Below are 22,699 nucleotides of genomic sequence, written 5' to 3'. Positions count from 1 at the left end.
GAGATAGGCTCCAGCAACCCCCGCGACCCTAATGAGGAATAAGCGGTACGGGAGATGAGATGAAATGGGAGGGTTAAAGATACAAATTAATCTGTGACATTCATCCTCTGGAATGCCTTCCCTTCCTTTTGGGCAGAATATTGTTCACAAAGGTAGGAGAACTTGGCTGGATGAATTCCAAGACTGAAATAAAGGGATGAAGTGGGAGGGGCGAAGGCGACAAACTATGAAGTTTCACTTCAGTGCCCCATGATATGATATTTTTAACAATTCTTCTGACAAAGACTACATGCTTTGTGAATGAAATATCTTGCGTGCTTGAAGTTCAGTTCACTTATTTTATTAAATCTTTGTGAACAGAATAAAACGTCCAGATGACAAGCACTGCGTTGGATAATGTGAACACATTCAGTGCCTGCTTTATACACATGTTCATGAGTTGATGTAAACAACTATTATCATGGCTGCAAGTGAGATTTTACGATCTTTGTCAGCCTTCAATTAGTGTTTTGGGCACTCAACTGCTCATAGTCTCCCGGGATGGTGTCTGCAAGAAAAGAGGCACTTTGTTGTAAAGGATTTGCACTTCCCGTGGGGGTAAATGCACTAAATATCACTCACCATTACATCTGTACTTCAAATTGGACCAGATGATGTTTTCTTGGGAGAAGCAAAAAACACCGAGTCGGCCTCCTCTCATGCTGGTGTCAAGGATAACACCCGTGTCCGCCACCAGGTCCGAACCCTCGAAGAAGCGAGCCCTAGTTAAGACGGCGACTAGTTAGTTCGTGCCGCGAATGCATAGGAACCTGCATTTGTGTTCACCTGATGTATCCAACTTGAGGTCTGTGTTGGAGAAACCAGCGGTAGGACACTTTGTCCTTCCAGCCCACATTCCTGGGATCTTTCCAAAGAAGACGAACTTGCTCTGGAGTATCTCCCGTGTGCCATAGAGAGTTTCTTAGATACTCTCCAGGACCAGTTTTGGACTTCACTGCCTGTTGAGGAGAGAAGCACAGAAGATGGAAGTGGGGAAAGAAATTGCCAAACGGATGAAGACAACAAGCATGTACCTTCAGTTGTATTCCTGGCTCGGCTACTGCTCGGAAGGGCGCCGCTTGCCAGTAGGTTTGCTCCGTCTGTTTCCACATGACCACATAGAAAGAAGAGGAGTCTTGGTAACCGAAGATGAAGCCGGCGTAGTCATCATCTGTCACGGTATTCACGTGGAAAGTTCCCTCAAAGTCCACGCCACTGAATGCCGTGTAGCCTGCAAAGCACAGAGCCAGGATTTGGGGGAAGATCATTCGACCATCAAAGAAAACATGAAGTTAGGACTACTCACCTACAGCCAGGCCTGGGTCAGAATTCATGGTCTGGACTATCTCCATTCCCTTTTGTAAATAAATCATAATGATATTATTGTACCATTTTTATTGGACCATATTTGACATTTATCACAGTAACACCCCAATTATGCAAATGCTACTTATACGGTACATAACTACCACATGCACCCCTTTGAACCATTGGAATACAAAAGTTAGCAGTTTTTCTTTACAAAAACAAAGTCATATTTTTCCAAAATCGTGGAAAGACAACCCATTAAAATGTCTATGTGCTGTTGGTTTATGGATGTTGGTGCTCTTAACATGGGATATCCAAGGGCATGGTATTCAAATCAGGAATACTGTGTTTTACTAATGTATCACTTAAATGTGCATGTACTCTCAATAAATAGCTTGGCAGAGGGCTACAGAGGTTGGGCGTCGGTCATGAATAGCTACGTCCCCTGCCGGCAGTACATGTTCGAGCCTTTATTCACAGTATCCGAACAAACATCTCTGACATACAGACAGTAGCAAAAGTCGCGCTACATGGTCACCTGGTTAAGAACCACCCAATTGGGATCAATCTGCGAGTCCCCCTCAGGATCCAGGACAACGGTTTGATAGGCTCTGAAGTCTGTCAAGGTGACCTCAGCATTCTCTGGACAGTGGTCGACGATGTCAATAACATTGTCTTTGTCAAAGTCGCCTTGGCAAGCGTCACCCACTTTGTCGTCTGAAACATGAAACATTCGTTTTACACACTTGGAAAACAGTATTGTTAACCTTTTCGAGACAGTGGTTAGTACAGTGGACAGTTCATCAGGTTATCAGGTTACATGGTGCATGAAAGGGTTAAAATGCCAACTCACTATCCGTGTCCTTTTGGTCTGAGTTGGCAACTAATCTACAGTTGTCCTCATCGTCCTTAACACCGTCATTGTCGTCGTCATCGTCACATTCATCTCCCTGACGAAAATGTGGAAACTTTCATGTCAGGTCTTTACAGACAAGCATACATGAGCCACAGAGAACGAGAACAGGATAACTTTTTTTGCAGCACAATGGTTTTAAAATGTTTTTTGTAATAACAACCCTTTGATTATTTAGATGTCAATGATTGCTTTTGGAAAGTTGCTTGGAAAGAAACTGTGTTTTCTCAGCTTTGGCAATGACTTGTAATTAATGTAACGATCTTAAGCTTGGACCATACATAACATAAAAACATATTGATTCTACTTTTAGCCAAATATTGTATGATATATTTTAGAGGTTGGATCAAATTGGTACCTAGTTTGTTTGAAAAAAAGAAAGAAACAGGTATGATAATCGCAAATTTCTCCATTGTGTGCCAAATAAAGGTCTTCTTCTTCATTATTATTATTATTATTATTAAATAATATCAATGCACTTGTCAAATTAGTGGTCCAAGTCCACATACCCCTCAATATTTCTTCTGTCTCAAAATGGGAATTAAATTTTGATTTCAGGACATGTTAATCAGAAATAAGGCTTTTTCTGGCTTCATTGTTGTACAAAAATGGAGTTAGCCAACTCTTGTTCTCAGTAGTTCATCTGAGTTTATGATTTGAAATGAAGACAAATGACAAGTACGCCACCATGCCATCCTTGTCTGTGTCCAACTGTGAAGAGTTGATTACATTGGGACAGTTATCTTTGTTGTTCTGATGGCCGTCTCCATCACTAAACAACAAAAGAAAAATTGCAAATGCTTTTCACGGAACAGTTATGATTTGCAAAATTGCCTCTACATTCTATTCAACATTAACATTGTTGTTCAACATAAACATACTATATTTTACAGTGTATAAGGCACAACGGAGTATAAGGCGCAACCCTAATGAATGGTGTATTCTTAAACTTTTTCCATATACGTATAAGATGCACCAAACTATAAGGCACACCTTCAATGAATGAAAACGGTTTTCCAAATATAACATATATATGTATAAAATATAACATACATATAAAAGTCCGGCCTCCCTGTGTGGAGTTTGCATGTTCTCCCCGGACCCGCGTGGGTTTTCTCCGGTTTCCTCCCACACTCCAAAAACATGCATGGCAGGCAGATTGACCACTCCAAATTGTCCCTAGGTGTGAGTGTGAGAGTGACTGTTGTATGTCTTTGTGTGCCCTGCGATTGGCTGGCAACCAATTCAGGGTGTCCCCCCGCCTCGTGCCCGAAGACAGCTGAGATAGGCTCCAGCAACCCCCGCGACCCTAATGAGGAATAAGCGGTACGGGAGATGAGATGAAATGTGAGGGTTAAAGATACAAATTAATCTGTGACATTCATCCTCTGGAATGCCTTCCCTTCCTTTTGGGCAGAATATTGTTCACAAATCATTCCAAGACTGAAATAAAGGGATGAAGTGGGAGGGGCTAAGGCGACAAACTATAAAGTTTCACTTCAGTGCCCCATGATATGATATTTTTAACAATTCTTCTGACAAAGACTTTGTGAATGAAATATCTTGCGTGCTTGAAGTTCAGTTCACTTATTTTATTAAATCTTTGTGAACAGAATAAAACATCCAGATGACAAGCACTGCGTTGGATAATGTGAACACATTCAGTGCCTGCTTATACACATGTTCATGAGTTGATGTAAACAACTATTATCATGGCTGCAAGTGAGATTTTACGATCTTTGTCAGCCTTCAATTAGTGTTTTGGGCACTCAACTGCTCATAGTCTCCCGGGATGGTGTCTGCAAGAAAAGAGGCACTTTGTTGTAAAGGATTTGCACTTCCCGTGGGGGTAAATGCACTAAATATCACTCACCATTACATCTGTACTTCAAATTGGACCAGATGATGTTTTCTTGGGAGAAGCAAAAAACACCGAGTCGGCCTCCTCTCATGCTGGTGTCAAGGATAACACCCGTGTCCGCCACCAGGTCCGAACCCTCGAAGAAGCGAGCCCTAGTTAAGACGGCGACTAGTTAGTTCGTGCCGCGAATGCATAGGAACCTGCATTTGTGTTCACCTGATGTATCCAACTTGAGGTCTGTGTTGGAGAAACCAGCGGTAGGACACTTTGTCCTTCCAGCCCACATTCCTGGGATCTTTCCAAAGAAGACGAACTTGCTCTGGAGTATCTCCCGTGTGCCATAGAGAGTTTCTTAGATACTCTCCAGGACCAGTTTTGGACTTCACTGCCTGTTGAGGAGAGAAGCACAGAAGATGGAAGTGGGGAAAGAAATTGCCAAACGGATGAAGACAACAAGCATGTACCTTCAGTTGTATTCCTGGCTCGGCTACTGCTCGGAAGGGCGCCGCTTGCCAGTAGGTTTGCTCCGTCTGTTTCCACATGACCACATAGAAAGAAGAGGAGTCTTGGTAACCGAAGATGAAGCCGGCGTAGTCATCATCTGTCACGGTATTCACGTGGAAAGTTCCCTCAAAGTCCACGCCACTGAATGCCGTGTAGCCTGCAAAGCACAGAGCCAGGATTTGGGGGAAGATCATTCGACCATCAAAGAAAACATGAAGTTAGGACTACTCACCTACAGCCAGGCCTGGGTCAGAATTCATGGTCTGGACTATCTCCATTCCCTTTTGTAAATAAATCATAATGATATTATTGTACCATTTTTATTGGACCATATTTGACATTTATCACAGTAACACCCCAATTATGCAAATGCTACTTATACGGTACATAACTACCACATGCACCCCTTTGAACCATTGGAATACAAAAGTTAGCAGTTTTTCTTTACAAAAACAAAGTCATATTTTTCCAAAATCGTGGAAAGACAACCCATTAAAATGTCTATGTGCTGTTGGTTTATGGATGTTGGTGCTCTTAACATGGGATATCCAAGGGCATGGTATTCAAATCAGGAATACTGTGTTTTACTAATGTATCACTTAAATGTGCATGTACTCTCAATAAATAGCTTGGCAGAGGGCTACAGAGGTTGGGCGTCGGTCATGAATAGCTACGTCCCCTGCCGGCAGTACATGTTCGAGCCTTTATTCACAGTATCCGAACAAACATCTCTGACATACAGACAGTAGCAAAAGTCGCGCTACATGGTCACCTGGTTAAGAACCACCCAATTGGGATCAATCTGCGAGTCCCCCTCAGGATCCAGGACAACGGTTTGATAGGCTCTGAAGTCTGTCAAGGTGACCTCAGCATTCTCTGGACAGTGGTCGACGATGTCAATAACATTGTCTTTGTCAAAGTCGCCTTGGCAAGCGTCACCCACTTTGTCGTCTGAAACATGAAACATTCGTTTTACACACTTGGAAAACAGTATTGTTAACCTTTTCGAGACAGTGGTTAGTACAGTGGACAGTTCATCAGGTTATCAGGTTACATGGTGCATGAAAGGGTTAAAATGCCAACTCACTATCCGTGTCCTTTTGGTCTGAGTTGGCAACTAATCTACAGTTGTCCTCATCGTCCTTAACACCGTCATTGTCGTCGTCATCGTCACATTCATCTCCCTGACGAAAATGTGGAAACTTTCATGTCAGGTCTTTACAGACAAGCATACATGAGCCACAGAGAACGAGAACAGGATAACTTTTTTTGCAGCACAATGGTTTTAAAATGTATTTTTTGTAATAACAACCCTTTGATTATTTAGATTCAATGATTGCTTTTGAAAGTTGCTTGGAAAGAAACTGTGTTTTCTCAGCTTTGGCATGACTTGTAATTATGTAACGATCTTAAGCTTGGACCATACATAACATAAAAACATATTGATTCTACTTTTAGCCAAATATTGTAATGATATATTTTAGAGGTGGATCAAATTGGTACCTAGTTTGTTTGAAAAAAAGAAAGAAACAGGTATGATAATCGCAAATTTCTCCATTGTGTGCCAAATAAAGGTCTTCTTCTTCATTATTATTATTATTATTATTATTATTATTATTATTATTATTATTATTATTAAATAATATCAATGCACTTGTCAAATTAGTGGTCCAAGTCCACACACCCCTCAATATTTCTTCTGTCTCAAAATGGGAATTAAATTTTGATTTCAGGACATGTTAATCAGAAATAAGGCTTTTTCTGGCTTCATTGTTGTACAAAAATGGAGTTAGCCAACTCTTGTTCTCAGTAGTTCATCTGAGTTTATGATTTGAAATGAAGACAAATGACAAGTACGCCACCATGCCATCCTTGTCTGTGTCCAACTGTGAAGAGTTGATTACATTGGGACAGTTATCTTTGTTGTTCTGATGGCCGTCTCCATCACTAAACAACAAAAGAAAAATTGCAAATGCTTTTCACGGAACAGTTATGATTTGCAAAATTGCCTCTACATTCTATTCAACATTAACATTGTTGTTCAACATAAACATACTATATTTTACAGTGTATAAGGCACAACGGAGTATAAGGCGCAACCCTAATGAATGGTGTATTCTTAAACTTTTTCCATATACGTATAAGATGCACCAAACTATAAGGCACACCTTCAATGAATGAAAACGGTTTTCCAAATATAACATATATATGTATAAAATATAACATACATATAAAAGTTTTCCAAATATAAGGTGCTACAGTCGAGGCTGGGGTTACGCACGACTTCTTCAACAGCGGGAAATGGAGTCGGCGGCTGCTGACAGTAGTTACGAAACCTGTTGTGGCTCAATATTACTTCACATATATGGTGCACCTGCGTATAAGGCGCAGGGTCATCTTTTGAAGAAAATCAAGGCTTTTGGGCGCGCATTATACACCGGAAAATACGGTATTTCAATACAAATTCTCATTCAGAATCATGGAAAGGGTCAAGCTTTTGAGTATTTTTGGCTAAATCCCAAATGTTTTGAGACATACAAGGTGATTAATTCATACAAATATAGTTAAGCTTAAAATATTTTTCGAACGAGACTGTAATTTGAATTACAGTTTGACCTCAGCTTACGAACTTAATTGGTTCCCAGACAGAGTGTGTAAGCCAAAAAGTCACAAAAAAACAATTTCCCATAGGAAACCATTAAAATGGGAATAATCCGTTCCCAGGTTTCCATAAAATATACTTTTCAACTAAATAAGCCTTAAAACTACACACAACATACCTTATTCTATGTATAATAAACGTGCTATTGTATTGTAATGAAAGAAATACACTGCACTGTATAATAAAGTCACTTTATTTGCATTTGTGATGGTCGTTGATGGCTCTTAATTGACACCTGTTGCTTTCTGACTTGTAAGGTCTTACGAAACTGAGGCATTACATTATCATTCATCATGTTGATTCTCATAGCCTTTTCTGGATGGAACTGTTCAATAAAAGCCTGCACAAATCAAATCCTCTGTGTTGAGGACCTCATTATGGTCAGCAACAAGCTCCTCGATGTCATCTGCATCCACTTCGAGTCCCGTAGGTGCTGGCAGAGATTTTATAACGACAAAGGCGCAAGTCCGATGATTCCACGGACGCGGAATAAAACGTGTCATTAGTCACGTGAAAGCATCGACTAAATTACGCTTTTGTTAAACTTCACACAAAAGGCGTTATTTAGTCGATGTGAAACACGAACAAGGTTGCGTTTGTGGTGTCACATGTGCACACCGCGGCTGTCATGTGAATCTCAGCCTGACACATCTTTCACGCTGTGTGTCACTTCCCTGAGAGTAACATTCTTCATTTCCACCATTGCCACCATCCTTCGCCTAAAAGCTTTACAGTGCTGTGTAAACTTTACACAAAGGCGTTATTTAGTTGATGCTTTCACGTGACTAATGACGCCGAAATTGTCACGTGCGAGTTGAGAGATGGGGCGGCGCCGCCGATCGCGACACTTCAATTTCATTTCATTTCAACGAGTCGCCGACGCTTTACTATGTAAAGCTTTTAGGCGAAGGATGGTGGCAATGGTGGAAATGGAGAATGTTTATCTCAGGGAAGTGACACACAGCGTGAGAGATGTGTCAGGCTGAGATTCACATGACAGCCGCGCTGTGCACATGTGACGCCACAAACGCACACCTCGTTCGTGTTTCTCAATGATCTCCTTCTCCTCGACTGTGATTTTATTTTTTGTGTCTTCTCCGGCTGAACACGAGCCTGTGGTGGTTTTTTTTCAGTCCCATAATAGTAAAATTATCTGCAAAAAGCTCCTCGGAGGCGATCGACGTGTGAATTCAGAGAGAGGGGGCGTGGAAAGTAGCGCCGGCTGGAGCGCTGTTCGGTCGTGTGCTTCCGCCGAAGATCCGAAGATCACTCCGCCAGATCCGAAGAGCACTCCGCCAGCCGTGGTGGGTGTGTATCGCGAAAAGTAGTGCGTATTTCAAGGTTTAAGTTTCATTAATTTGACGTTCGTAAGACGAAAGGTTCGTAAGATACGGTGTTCGTAAGCTGAGGTCTCACTGTATATCCACGATATATTGTAATGAACAACTCTCATACAGCCCTGTATAGTCTTTGATATTTTCTCGCATAATCTCCCACCATTTAAAACAAAAATATGAATTTGTATACAATATTTTTTGTGTGAGTTCATAATTAAACAACAGATGGATGAGTGCTTACGTGTCAATGTTGTCATCACAGGTATCGCCTACAAGGTCATTGTCCGAATCAGACTGCAATCAGGAAAAAGAAAAAAGGTTCTCAGCCTTTTGAAAATTTAGGTCACTGTTCTGGGGGATGGGGGTGGGGGGTTCTTACCTGGTTAGGGTTCGCCATGTCAGGACAGCTGTCACAAGCATCTCCCACGCCGTCATTATCTTTGTCATTCTGATCCGAGTTAGCCACATGTGGGCAATTGTCCACGTCATTCTTCAAATCTGATAGATAGGATCTTTTTTTACTCTGACAGTGTTATAGAATAGACTAAATCGTCAACAGCATAAATCCAAAAATCTACCCAGACAAGTCCATGTGCCAAATGTCCGCGCATGTGTCTAAGACAGGGGTCAACTAGTTTCCAGAGCCCCTCAATAATTGTCGGACGTCTGTATGGAAAATATTTTTGGGACGAGGCAGACATGAGCAATATTCAACATTATTACCACCAATCCAACCTCAGACCTAATACCGTAATTAGGAGCTTGAAATTCAGCTGTGTAGTCACCAGAACGAACATAATATGTCTGGGAAACAATGGTACACACAAGGAGTTGAAGTCACCAGTGGAAAACATGAGGAAATTTAGCATTGAAGGGAGGAGTGGAAGGGAAGATGGTGAAATACTCTTGTAATTACACTTGGAACATTTGAACATTTCACACTATTTTCAGGAGAACTGCATGGTGACGCCTGAGCTTACTTCAATGTACCATAAATGACCTAGCAAAAGGAGGTGGGACGTGGTCAGAGCAGGAGGACGGTGAACAGATAGCGTTTTGCCAACTCGCTAGCGAGAGACGCTATAATAATAATAATAATAATAATAATACATTTAATTTATAAGCGCCTTTCAAAACTCTCAAGGACACTTTACAGTCACAGGATATGAACATTTTTGTACTTTAGCATGCGCTAGGTATGCTAACTCAAAATGTACGGAATGTAAACAATATTTTTGTTGTTGCTGTGAGAGGGGTCAAAATTAAAAACAGGACTTTGATGGTTTGGACTTCACAAAGTGCTTTCCAATGTCTCAAATGGACATATTTAATGTAATTTGATGTTAGAAAAAAACAGTCACAACGCATTTATTAACGCATCCAAACTTTGACTTCAGCTAGTTCATGACATTTACAAAAAAGACCCCCTGTAATTGTCACCATTTGTAGGTAAACAAATATGGGATATTTACTTTTGAATGCATGTAAAATAATAGTTGGGTTGCCACCCCACACATCAAATGTTAAATTACTCCACAAAATCTTTTTACAACTGCTACTTTTCAAAATAGGTTCTTCTCAACGAGACATTTTGCCTAACTATGACATCACAATGTTTTTCTCTCTGTGGTCAATTGCATAATAAGCAGCAGCTCATTTGCATTAGACAGGACTGCCCCCTCAAAACATGCATTACAAAATAGGGTGTAAAGTTTGATGACATTTTTCAGTCTTGGGATGTCCTAATGAAAGCAAGTGATAGTTACTTTATTTTTTACTTTATAGTTACTCCCTGTAATGGCACACCTGTCAATTTATACGTGTTCACCATATTTTACACTTTTTTATCATTTCAAATAATGTACGGCATACTACACATTTTTGATGGGAAAAAAATGTAAACCGATCTTACAAAGACCATTTTGGCTCAAATCCAGTTTGTCTCCACTACTGGTAGCCAATGACAATGCTGCCGCCGATTTCACGGCAAACCACCAAAAGTAATCCTCATTCAGAATCAGAATCAGAATCAGATCAGAATCAGAATACCTTTATTCGTCCCGCAATGGGGAAATTTGCAGTCCACAGCAGCAATTGAAGAGGGATGGGGTTGGGGTGGGAGTGAAAGGATAGAAAACAAGATATTCTAAGCATAACAAAATAAAAATGTCAACTGTATACTGTGCAAATGTAGATGTGCAAAAAACCTTCTATAAAGAAGACTGTACATAGTGCAATCAACAAATGCACTTAGATATCATGCAACAATCCATATTTACCAAGGTGTCCAGATGTTTTTTTTTTTTTGACAAAGGCGCAAGTGATCATTCGGAACGGATAAACGTGACATTAGTCCGTAGAAAGCAGCGACGTAACTCTCCTTCTTAAAGCGCGGGTGTAATAGTCTATGGCTGAAGAGTACCAATTCTATGTATAATAAACGTGCTATTGTATTGTAATGAAAGAAATACACTGCACTGTATAATAAAGTCACTTTATTTGCATTTGTGATGGTCGTTGATGGCTCTTAATTGACACCTGTTGCTTTCTGACTTGTAAGGTCTTACGAAACTGAGGCATTACATTATCATTCATCATGTTGATTCTCATAGCCTTTTCTGGATGGAACTGTTCAATAAAAGCCTGCACAAATCAAATCCTCTGTGTTGAGGACCTCATTATGGTCAGCAACAAGCTCCTCGATGTCATCTGCATCCACTTCGAGTCCCGTAGGTGCTGGCAGAGATTTTATAACGACAAAGGCGCAAGTCCGATGATTCCACGGACGCGGAATAAAACGTGTCATTAGTCACGTGAAAGCATCGACTAAATTACGCCTTTGTGTAAACTTCACACAAAGGCGTTATTTAGTCGATGTGAGAAACACGAACAAGGTGTGCGTTTGTGGTGTCACATGTGCACACCGCGGCTGTCATGTGAATCTCAGCCTGACACATCTTTCACGCTGTGTGTCACTTCCCTGAGAGTAACATTCTTCATTTCCACCATTGCCACCATCCTTCGCCTAAAAGCTTTACAGTGCTGTGTAAACTTTACACAAAGGCGTTATTTAGTTGATGCTTTCACGTGACTAATGACGCCGAAATTGTCACGTGCGAGTTGAGAGATGGGGCGGCGCCGCCGATCGCGACACTTCAATTTCATTTCATTTCAACGAGTCGCCGACGCTTTACTATGTAAAGCTTTTAGGCGAAGGATGGTGGCAATGGTGGAAATGGAGAATGTTTATCTCAGGGAAGTGACACACAGCGTGAGAGATGTGTCAGGCTGAGATTCACATGACAGCCGCGCTGTGCACATGTGACGCCACAAACGCACACCTCGTTCGTGTTTCTCAATGATCTCCTTCTCCTCGACTGTGATTTTATTTTTTGTGTCTTCTCCGGCTGAACACGAGCCTGTGGTGGTTTTTTTTCAGTCCCATAATAGTAAAATTATCTGCAAAAAGCTCCTCGGAGGCGATCGACGTGTGAATTCAGAGAGAGGGGGCGTGGAAAGTAGCGCCGGATGGAGCGCTGTTCGGTCGTGTGCTTCCGCCGAAGATCCGAAGATCACTCCGCCAGATCCGAAGAGCACTCCGCCAGCCGTGGTGGGTGTGTATCGCGAAAAGTAGTGCGTATTTCAAGGTTTAAGTTTCATTAATTTGACGTTCGTAAGACGAAAGGTTCGTAAGATACGGTGTTCGTAAGCTGAGGTCTCACTGTATATCCACGATATATTGTAATGAACAACTCTCATACAGCCCTGTATAGTCTTTGATATTTTCTCGCATAATCTCCCACCATTTAAAACAAAAATATGAATTTGTATACAATATTTTTTGTGTGAGTTCACAATTAAACAACAGATGGACGAGTGCTTACGTGTCAATGTTGTCATCACAGGTATCGCCTACAAGGTCATTGTCCGAATCAGACTGCAATCAGGAAAAAGAAAAAAGGTTCTCAGCCTTTTGAAAATTTAGGTCACTGTTCTGGGGGATGGGGGCGGGGGGTTCTTACCTGGTTAGGGTTCGCCATGTCAGGACAGCTGTCACAAGCATCTCCCACGCCGTCATTATCTTTGTCATTCTGATCCGAGTTAGCCACATGTGGGCAATTGTCCACGTCATTCTTCAAATCTGATAGATAGGATCTTTTTTTACTCTGACAGTGTTATAGAATAGACTAAATCGTCAACAGCATAAATCCAAAAATCTACCCAGACAAGTCCATGTGCCAAATGTCCGCGCATGTGTCTAAGACAGGGGTCAACTAGTTTCCAGAGCCCCTCAATAATTGTCGGACGTCTGTATGGAAAATATTTTTGGGACGAGGCAGACATGAGCAATATTCAACATTATTACCACCAATCCAACCTCAGACCTAATACCGTAATTAGGAGCTTGAAATTCAGCTGTGTCGTCACCAGAACGAACATAATATGTCTGGGAAACAATGGTACACACAAGGAGTTGAAGTCACCAGTGGAAAACATGAGGAAATTTAGCATTGAAGGGAGGAGTGGAAGGGAAGATGGTGAAATACTCTTGTAATTACACTTGGAACATTTGAACATTTCACACTATTTTCAGGAGAACTGCATGGTGACGCCTGAGCTTACTTCAATGTACCATAAATGACCTAGCAAAAGGAGGTGGGACGTGGTCAGAGCAGGAGGACGGTGAACAGATAGCGTTTTGCCAACTCGCTAGCGAGAGACGCTATAATAATAATAATAATAATAATAATAATAATAATAATACATTTAATTTATAAGCGCCTTTCAAAACTCTCAAGGACACTTTACAGTCACAGGATATGAACATTTTTGTACTTTAGCATGCGCTAGGTATGCTAACTCAAAATGTACGGAATGTAAACAATATTTTTGTTGTTGCTGTGAGAGGGGTCAAAATTAAAAACAGGACTTTGATGGTTTGGACTTCACAAAGTGCTTTCCAATGTCTCAAATGGACATATTTAATGTAATTTGATGTTAGAAAAAAACAGTCACAACGCATTTATTAACGCATCCAAACTTTGACTTCAGCTAGTTCATGACATTTACAAAAAAGACCCCCTGTAATTGTCACCATTTGTAGGTAAACAAATATGGGATATTTACTTTTGAATGCATGTAAAATAATAGTTGGGTTGCCACCCCACACATCAAATGTTAAATTACTCCACAAAATCTTTTTACAACTGCTACTTTTCAAAATAGGTTCTTCTCAACGAGACATTTTGCCTAACTATGACATCACAATGTTTTTCTCTCTGTGGTCAATTGCATAATAAGCAGCAGCTCATTTGCATTAGACAGGACTGCCCCCTCAAAACATGCATTACAAAATAGGGTGTAAAGTTTGATGACATTTTTCAGTCTTGGGATGTCCTAATGAAAGCAAGTGATAGTTACTTTATTTTTTACTTTATAGTTACTCCCTGTAATGGCACACCTGTCAATTTATACGTGTTCACCATATTTTACACTTTTTTATCATTTCAAATAATGTACGGCATACTACACATTTTTGATGGGAAAAAAATGTAAACCGATCTTACAAAGACCATTTTGGCTCAAATCCAGTTTGTCTCCACTACTGGTAGCCAATGACAATGCTGCCGCCGATTTCACGGCAAACCACCAAAAGTAATCCTCATTCGTAGATTTGTTTATCGCTGCGTACGATGAGATCGAAACTGTCTGCATTTCCGCTTGTATTTGCGTTTTTTTTTATCATTTCAAACAATGTAGGGCATACTACAACTTTTATATGGGAATTGCAATCATTTATAAGGGCAGCTATTAGCCAAGGTTGACAGGTATGCCGTAATGGCCACATGCATGGAATGTTGTTGAAACTGGCAATAAGGGCACAAACTTACTATCCCCATCCATGTCGTCATCACATTCATCTCCCAATCCATCTTTGTCTCTATCTTTTTGGGAGGGATTTTCCACTGTTTTGCAGTTGTCACAGGCGTCACCATGGAGATCCTTATCGTTGTTTCTCTGGTCCACATTCGGAACCAGCCAGCAGTTGTCCTGGGATGTTCATACAAAGTGTGAATCATAGCCTTCGAAATAACCAAGATATAGGTGGAAATATTAGCTACATCTGTGTTACTGATGCCATCGCTATCTGCGTCCTCATCGCAGGCGTCACCGACTCCGTCTCCGTCAGCATCCTCCTGGCCAGAATTTGGCACAAACACGCAGTTGTCCTACAAACAACATTGGAACACAATTTATAGGCGAGATTACATACACTAAGTAGAAAAGAAGACAATGTAGGTAGGTGGGTGAGAGACTTAGGTAGGAATGTACTGAGATAGGGTGTAAGTAGGTTAGGTAGGACTGTGTTTAAATAACTACAAAAGTAAATTGGGAAAGCAAGAGTAAGAGTCTCACCTTCTTACAGTTGATTCCTGGGCAATCAAGACTAATGTCAGGATATGCATCAATATCGGTGTCCTTTCCACATTTGTAGCCATCGCCTGCCCAACCAATATTACACTAACATACGCAAGCAAAAGGAGGATTTGTATTATATATTTTTTTAAGAAATGCCAAAGTTTCACCAACACAATACAATAAAACCTCAAAACGATCATTCAAGTGATGGGGAACAGGCTAATTTGTTGATCTCACCACACAGCCGATAGTGCCGTCGCGCTGCACAACACACTCGCCATTGAGGTCACATGGGTTGGGCTGCCCGTTAGAACAGAGTCTGGTGCCATGGCAGCCACTAGTCTGGTCACCTGTGAAGCCATTTTGACAGTCCCCACAGAGAAAGGCTCCCTGGAGACAGTGCTTGGTCACCGGTCAGGTGGCTTTGAAGCTTTTGAGAAGAACTCTGTAGTTGTTCCTTATTTTTTCTTACGATTGTATTGTAGCAGTGGGAGTTAGCAGTGCAGCCTCCATGGGCAGGCGGGTTTGTGCACTCGTCTATATCCTCACAGAGCTTGGAGAGAACACAAATGGGGGAAAGAAAATGGTCATTTTATTTCTTCAAAGATGTTGATTCTTTTCCATGCCAGCTTGGTTTTTAGTGCCACTATAATATGAACAACCCACTCAGTAGACTCTCACACAGAACTTGATGCATCAAAAAAGTGGTCATTGGAAAAATACATATACTTGAGAAAAGTACAGATACCATACACATTTACTTATGTACAGTAACAAAAAGGATTGATGACTTCCCAACGTAGATGGTTTATACCTGCTTGTTAGATTGAGCATCGGACACTCCAACTCCGTTTATTTCTGGTCCCCCGTAGCCCGAAGGACATTTTCCACATCGGAACCCAGGCTCAGTGTTCTCACACCTTACGCCGGGAAAACATGGATTGAACTGGCACTAAAACACAAGATCACAACTCGTTAATGGCACGCTGTCTTTTTGACAATATGTCAGTCTCAAACTTGGTTGGGTCTTAAACTGGACGGCGACTTTAAACTTGACCGACAAAGCGGTACTGTTGTTACATCAGCTTCTTTCATCTTAGGCAACTGGCTAAAATACAACCTTTCTTATGAGCACCTTCAAGCAGTAATTGATGTATTTTTCATATCTCAGCTCGATTACTGCAATGCGCGTTAGTTTGTAGTCAGACAATCTCCTATGAAGCGTCTCCAGCTGGTCCAGAATGCTGCCGCTCGCCTCTTGACTGGTACTGGTAAGAGGGAGCACACAACTCCTAGCCTGGCATGCCTTCACTGGCTCCCTATACATTTTTAGCTCTTTTCAAGATCTTATTATTTGTCTTCAAATCTTCTCTCCTCCTTACCTCATAGACCTCATCCACCCCTACACACCTTCCCGGCACCTCAGGGCTGCTGACCAGACATTATTAGATGCGCCAAAAACTAAACGGAAGCTCAAAAGGGATCAAGCCTTTTCTGTTGCTGGTCCCACTCTCTGGAATGACCGGCCACTGAACATTCGGCAAGCCCCTCACTGCCCATCTCGAAAACCTGCCTCAAAACTCACTTGTACTCTTTCGCATTTGACACAGCATGATTCAGGCTTGATCTTGGTTTCACTCTCAGGTGCTTTCTACTATCTTTGTGACTGCTTTATTTCCTCTACATAATAGTTGACCATGTTAAGTGCTTTGTTACAGCTTCGGCTGTTGTTAAAGTGCCATATAAATTAATATATATTGTATTGTATGTGAACACGGTTCAGTACCTCGTCGATGTCATCGCAGTGAACTCCATCCCCCGTATATCCTTCAGGACAAGGAGCGCACTGGTACCCTCCCGTTGAAGAGGGAATGCACATGTCCTGGCGGAAACACGTTCCAGGTGGACAAGAAGGAGGCATATGGTACTGGCCCGGGCTTGTTGGAGGTGAACCTGGGTTAGTTGGTTTTCCGTCAGGACCTGAGGACAATATTTGACCATAAACACCGAGTGAGATCAAGAAGGAAAAATAAACAGTCCAGTCTTGAACTTAGTCACCGCTGCACGTGGACCAAAATATTTTATCCAGACATCTTTTCAATTGAGTGGAGTAAAAAAAAAGGGGGGGGGGACTTGGTGTTTCCATTTTACTTACCACAAGGAAGACACTCAGTGATGGTGTTCCTTAGAAAATTGGTCTCTTTTATCTTGGACAGAAATATAGTGAAACCCAAAATTAGTCAGCATACTTTAGTTGATGTCTCCACTGGTTTCTGCTTTGATATATGTCACGTTTGGCCTCAAAAACAAAGCGATTCCAGAACCCCACCAGGTCACTTTTGAAGAGAAGTTTACATAATTCCAAAACCGAATTTTGCCCAAAAGTAAAAGCACACTCAACAGAATTGCAAATAGGATTAAATTTTTTACTTTATATTCGTAGGTTCCAGTACAGCTGGTACTACATATATGTGATGGATCTACCTATAATCACCTTGACAAGGCCTTGATTTCTTAATCATTCAAAAACATTGTCTTGTGAATAATTCTTGGGCCAAAGTTCGCCAATCATCCGCCATGTCCGATGATGTACGTGTTTCTTTTCTTTGCTCGAAACAATCTCAAACAAATTACCTGCTGATCGAGCATTTCCTTCATCTCAGCCAACATGCTCCTTAATTCCTGCATTGTGGTCTGCCCCTGGATACTTTGGCCTGCCTGGAAACCTGAAAGTACGCCACACTGTCATACTTTGAATTATGCTGGGACATTACCACTCAATACCCTGAAAGCATTTTGAACTGAAAGACTGGGGATCACATTGCATATGGCTGCAAGAATGTCACATCGCATATGGCCGGAAGAATGTTTTACAGTTGAATGGATTTATTTATGACATTGAACAAAAGCCTTCAGCATCATTATATTCTTCATTAATGATTGATTGATTGATTGATTGATTCATTCATTGATTTTCCACAGGGAGGCCATAGCTGGAATTGAAACTGTTAGCTTTGCACTGTGAGGTTGACATGCTAACCACTGGACCAGCGAGCTGCCAGCATCATTGTCTTCATACATGTCACACTACATACGCTATGCATACATTAAATTTCTATGATCCCAAAAACCTACAGGACATTTGATGGGATGTCTGGTTACAAAGTAACAAAATTATTTTAATTCAGATCGAAAGTAAAAGATATATACAGTAAAGTCTCGTTATATCGATATTCAAGGGAGTCCGAAAAATATCGATATAACCGGGACTATCGATACCCTGTTTGCATGTAATTTTCTCCGTGCGTGCATAGAAATAGTATCGATATAACCGGGACTATCGATATATCCGATATCGATATAACGAGACTTTACTGTATTGCTATATATTTTGCATTTAAAAGAGAGGAGTGATTTTTGGAACGTCGGGGGAAGCTGAGACAAACTCCTCACAGGAATGTCACAGCATAAATTGGAACCCCGAACATCAGGAGAAATGCTGCCCTTTCCCATACCATGTGTAAGCGTGTCATTGTTCTCTTACGCAACAGCTTCAGAGGTTCACTGCGATCCGAGCTGCAGTCCTGCAGTGTTGCCACGTTGTCTATGGAGTCGTTAATCACCAGTTTCATGTCGGTTATGCCTCCCTTCATCACAAGTGCAAAAGAAATACGAGTCAATAACACCAGTTAAGATGTGATGAAAAAGTCAATTCATTTCTAGTACCTGGAGCGTCCTAAGTGCGACTGAATTCGGACCGCGAGGGATGGACCCAAAGGCAGCCGGCAGGTCGTTCAGAGTGTGGGCCAACCTGCAGTCTACATAGATGTTGAGGCGAGGGGGGCCGCGTTGCAGACCACTGGCATGCAGCAGAACGTGGTGGTCATTGCCATCGGCCAGGGAACCATGATTAAAACTGGTTGCGGCATATCTGCCATCGATCTTCTGGTAACGCAGGGTGACTAGAGACAGAGATCACGTTGAGTGAGAGCGACGGTGGCACTGGCAGGGCAGGATTTGGTAGTCCCCACTCTCACCTTTGCTTAGTTTGGCCTGCACATTGAGCTCCAGGTACTTGCTGTTATCTTTAGGGTTAACGATGCTGAAAATGGATGTGGGCGCCTTGGTTTGGAGTTTGAAAGACGAGAGCAGGAAGGCCTCATCCCGCCCTTTATTCTTTAAGCTTCCTTGAAGTAAGTCTGGCAGACAGTCAGGCGAAACCAGAAGGTCGTACACTAACACAGGAAAACTTGTTACCAACAACATAAGCAGAACCTCTCAAAGGCCAACATACATTTCATGATGGTGGTCAACACCAGACTTGTGGGAGATGATCAATATTTTCCCATTGGGACATCACACAAATAGGAATCAGTTTTATGTCACATTGACAACTTTATTGATTATACAGTCATTTTCATTCCCAGAGACGTCTGTTCAGTGGATGGTAAACATGTATTGCATTGAATTGCATTGGGTTGGCTGTATCAACAGACATGAAGTCCCCTCCAATAGTATTGGAACGGCAAGGTTTGTTTTTGTTTTATACCAAAGACCTTTGGGTTTCTGAACCAAATTCAGGTCAACATGACTCAACTTTGTTAAATAGGAGACCAAATTTCCAAATTCCAGTTTTTCTTTCATGGTGTCACGATTTGCTAGGTGGTAGTGGACTTCAAAAATGCCAGCAGGAGGGAGGAGCAGGGTGTATTTGACAAATTTCCCCATTGTGGGACGAATAAAGGTTTTCTGATTCTGAAATTGTATGAAATAAGGTAAGCAGGAACAAAATCTTCAACAACAAAGCCATCAGAACAAAAAGGCCCAAGGTAGCAAACAAAACCACGAGTAAAACATGACAAGATGAAACGAACCTGACAGGGTGAAACAAACAATGACATGACACTGAATTGTTGTGCCGGGAGTCCTTTTAACTGCCACTGATTAAAACGACCAACACCTGTGCAGTTGCAGCCTGGGCGCGTTATTGCCATCCGTTGGTTGCAAACCGAGACGAGACACGTGGTATTTACGTCTTGATGTGTTCAACAACTCAGGAAAGAGCAGCTTTGGTTTGAAGCCAGCCACGTTTTAGGTGAGCAAAAGTAATACAAACCAGTCAGCAGCAAAAACCATCAGAAGGGATTTTGCAAAAAAAAAGTATAGCGATAAGACACAAAATGGATGCAACAAATTTTACGGTCTTTACGGATTATGTGAGTCATGATGGTGACAGTAGAACTATTTTTCCTTGCAATTTCAGAAAAAAATGCATCCAACCTTCTTGGGAGAAGTTTCATCATGCAACAAAATAATAACCCAAATCAAGCTATCAACAAAACAAATGACTTCATCAGACAAGAAAAGTGTAAGTTCTTAAACTGGATAAATTACCCGAATTTGACTCAATAGAGCATATATTGAAGAGGAGAATGAAGGGAGAAATCCGGACAACCAATCAAGAACTGAGCGAGGCTTCAGAAGAGGCCTGGAAAAACTTTTCAAAAGCAGAAAGAATGCAACGAACTCTATGGTGAAGTCAATTGATACCTTTCAAGTGAAGTGCTACTAAATGTTATCACTTTACATTGAAAAAAAAACATGTGTTCCAATAATTTTGTTCACTTGAAAAGTTGCCGGCTTTAAACAGAAGGCGCTCTCCCCTGAGCTGTTTAACAGATGTATATGTGAATAGCATGAAAATAAAAGCTGCACTTTGGAATTTTTGGTTCCTACAACTCCTTTGATCAGTAACTCAAATAGTTACAGTATACAATAAAACAAAGGAATTTGCCAGGCCTTTCCAAAAATGTTGGAGGGAACTACAGCAGTAAAACCCGATTTGACATTTAAGAACTGACCAATTAAAAAAAATTGAGTTGATGACATCCCCAAGGAACACAAGTTTTAGGACAGGCTGGTCTTATTGCTTTGACATGAGTCTGCTTTTAGGAACTCAGCGAACCACAACCTGCCATAAAAAACGCAAAAGCATCCATTTAGCGCTCCAGGGTACGGTGGATTGCCTTTACTGAGTCACTTTTAAGTATGACATGGTGTGATTGTGACCTACGTAAATGTGTGAGAAACCACTCATGTTTCGAATCTGCTGTCTTTTATAGAGTGACGAAAGACTGTGGAACTGCCTCGAGGAGCTTAAACGGAGGCGCACACTCTTTCCACTGGAGCCAAGCCACTTGTTTCACATTCACATTGCATGCAGGCGGTCGTTTGACAGGAAAATGATGTGGAAAGAAATGCAATGTTGTTTCCAAGGCAATCAGGCAGATGCACTTTTTCAGATGCCAGGTAGAGCTGCTTTACTAATCAAGACTCTCCTATTCAATGTTATTCCTCCAAGCTCCTGAAAACAAGTGAATTTGCACAGTCAAGGCTACACAATGCAATTTCACTTCCTAACAATGCTCCCAAAAGTCAGCTTGTACCATAGTGATGGCTGCACCAATAAGTCATTGATTAATATCTTAATTATATTAATAATAATACATGTAATTTACAAGTGCCTTTCAAAGCACCCAAGGACACTTTACAATTAAAAGAACAATAAAATCATAAATAAAATGATAAATATTAAAACAGCTGATTAAAGTAATTTGTTAATTGTTCAGAATTTAGATTAAAAACAGAGTGTGCCCAAGGCTCCAAACAGCAGAAGGAATATTCCTTAATTTCAACTAAAATTCTGTTTGAATCAGCAACCATCAAAACATTGCATTTAACTTGGTCAACACTAAAGTTGAATCATTTTCGGGAATGATCAACCAATCGTAGTGCTTTGTTGCAATTGGTGTCGTCTAACAGAATTAAACACTTTAGTGAACTGTTTGAGCTCTTGAAAATTCCCAGTTTCAGCATATCAGTCGTCCTGAAGACAAAGCTTTTTCTAAATCATAATTGTCAATTTTCAAACCATATCATTCCAGACTATATGCATGAACCCATTACTGTAAATGTACTTTCCCAATGAATACCCTCCACTTTAAAATGCATCACAACACAATCCTGCATTAAATACTGTTGGCACAAGTACAAAAGAAAAACGGTAGCCAGGACTCACCAATGCCTTGCGCTGTCGTAGTGATCACCAACTGATGCAGCACCAGAGACAGAGCCAAGACTCCAGGCCACACAATCATCGTTTTTCCAGTTCAAAAAAATGATCTGCTCTGAAAAGTTTGACTCGAAAGTTCTGGAGAAAGTCTAGCACCCAGATGTTGAGGCAAATTCTCAGCAGAGGTGAGGTGTCTATTTGGCCACAGGCGTAGCTTTAAAAACAGAGTGAAGTGCCCGCCCTCGTACTGTATTTTGCAAAACAGTGTCAGTGGTCATAGACTCACACACCAATAAAAAAGAAAGGTTGGAAATAACGTGAAAGTGAAAAATGTAACCGAATGGGAGCGAATATATACTGTAGATAAAATGAGGCATCCCTGAATTATTTTTGTGGGGATGTTACTTGAAGTATATGCATATTAATGTAAATTTCTCCACTGTGAGACTAATAAAGGCATATCCAATCCAATCCAATCCATATTAGGCTTGTAGTGTATGTGTTTATATCTGTGTGTTCATGTGTTTTCATATTTTCCTGTCAAGAAAGTTAAAATTCTGAGCAACGCGCAAATTTCAATACC

The 22,699-nt window shown here is 41.1% G+C and overlaps 2 protein-coding genes across 2 annotated transcripts; both read right to left on the bottom strand.

Moving 5' to 3' along the window:
* Positions 1-324: 324 nt before the first annotated feature.
* On the bottom strand, positions 325-3,026 carry LOC148899186 (cartilage oligomeric matrix protein-like). Its single transcript, XM_088995498.1, has 8 exons — positions 2,948-3,026; positions 2,201-2,297; positions 1,886-2,064; positions 1,346-1,394; positions 1,074-1,270; positions 826-998; positions 622-761; positions 325-547 (listed from the first exon to the last, which is right to left on the bottom strand). The coding sequence occupies exons 1-8, from the start codon at positions 2,948-2,950 to the stop codon at positions 498-500; spliced, it is 888 nt and encodes a 295-aa protein (XP_088851624.1). The 5' UTR covers positions 2,951-3,026; the 3' UTR covers positions 325-497.
* An 816-nt stretch (positions 3,027-3,842) lies between these two features.
* On the bottom strand, positions 3,843-22,298 carry thbs4a (thrombospondin 4a). Its single transcript, XM_088995497.1, has 23 exons — positions 22,123-22,298; positions 19,082-19,279; positions 18,771-19,006; positions 18,589-18,691; positions 17,679-17,770; positions 17,200-17,251; positions 16,831-17,024; positions 15,859-15,996; positions 15,517-15,597; positions 15,282-15,434; positions 15,042-15,146; positions 14,747-14,854; positions 14,516-14,675; positions 12,647-12,765; positions 12,509-12,561; positions 6,488-6,572; positions 5,713-5,809; positions 5,398-5,576; positions 4,858-4,906; positions 4,586-4,782; positions 4,338-4,510; positions 4,134-4,273; positions 3,843-4,059 (listed from the first exon to the last, which is right to left on the bottom strand). The coding sequence occupies exons 1-23, from the start codon at positions 22,199-22,201 to the stop codon at positions 4,010-4,012; spliced, it is 2,841 nt and encodes a 946-aa protein (XP_088851623.1). The 5' UTR covers positions 22,202-22,298; the 3' UTR covers positions 3,843-4,009.
* Positions 22,299-22,699: the final 401 nt, after the last annotated feature.

The sequence above is a fragment of the Hippocampus bargibanti genome, linkage group LG04 (genome assembly GCF_051943395.1).
Source record: "Hippocampus bargibanti isolate YZ-2025 linkage group LG04, ASM5194339v1, whole genome shotgun sequence".
Classification (NCBI taxonomy): domain Eukaryota; kingdom Metazoa; phylum Chordata; class Actinopteri; order Syngnathiformes; family Syngnathidae; genus Hippocampus; species Hippocampus bargibanti.
Note: the sequence above shows the minus strand (reverse complement) of the source record. Positions and strands in the feature narration are given on the sequence as shown.

Excerpts from the sequence above, each read along its gene's own strand:
- LOC148899186 (XM_088995498.1), bottom strand. Across the intron at positions 1,271-1,345 it reads TGACCCAGGCCTGGCTGTAG|GCTACACGGCATTCAGTGGC; the intron begins GTGAGTAGTCCT and ends TGTGCTTTGCAG. Across the intron at positions 762-825 it reads CCTCAAGTTGGATACATCAG|GGCTCGCTTCTTCGAGGGTT; the intron begins GTGAACACAAAT and ends CGTCTTAACTAG.
- thbs4a (XM_088995497.1), bottom strand. The coding sequence starts at position 22,201 with ATGATTGTGTGGCCTGGAGTCTTGGCTCTGTCTCTGGTGCTGCATCAG. Across the intron at positions 17,771-18,588 it reads TGAACCTCTGAAGCTGTTGC|GTTTCCAGGCAGGCCAAAGT; the intron begins GTAAGAGAACAA and ends GCGTACTTTCAG. Across the intron at positions 15,435-15,516 it reads CCCACTGCTACAATACAATC|GGAGCCTTTCTCTGTGGGGA; the intron begins GTAAGAAAAAAT and ends CACTGTCTCCAG.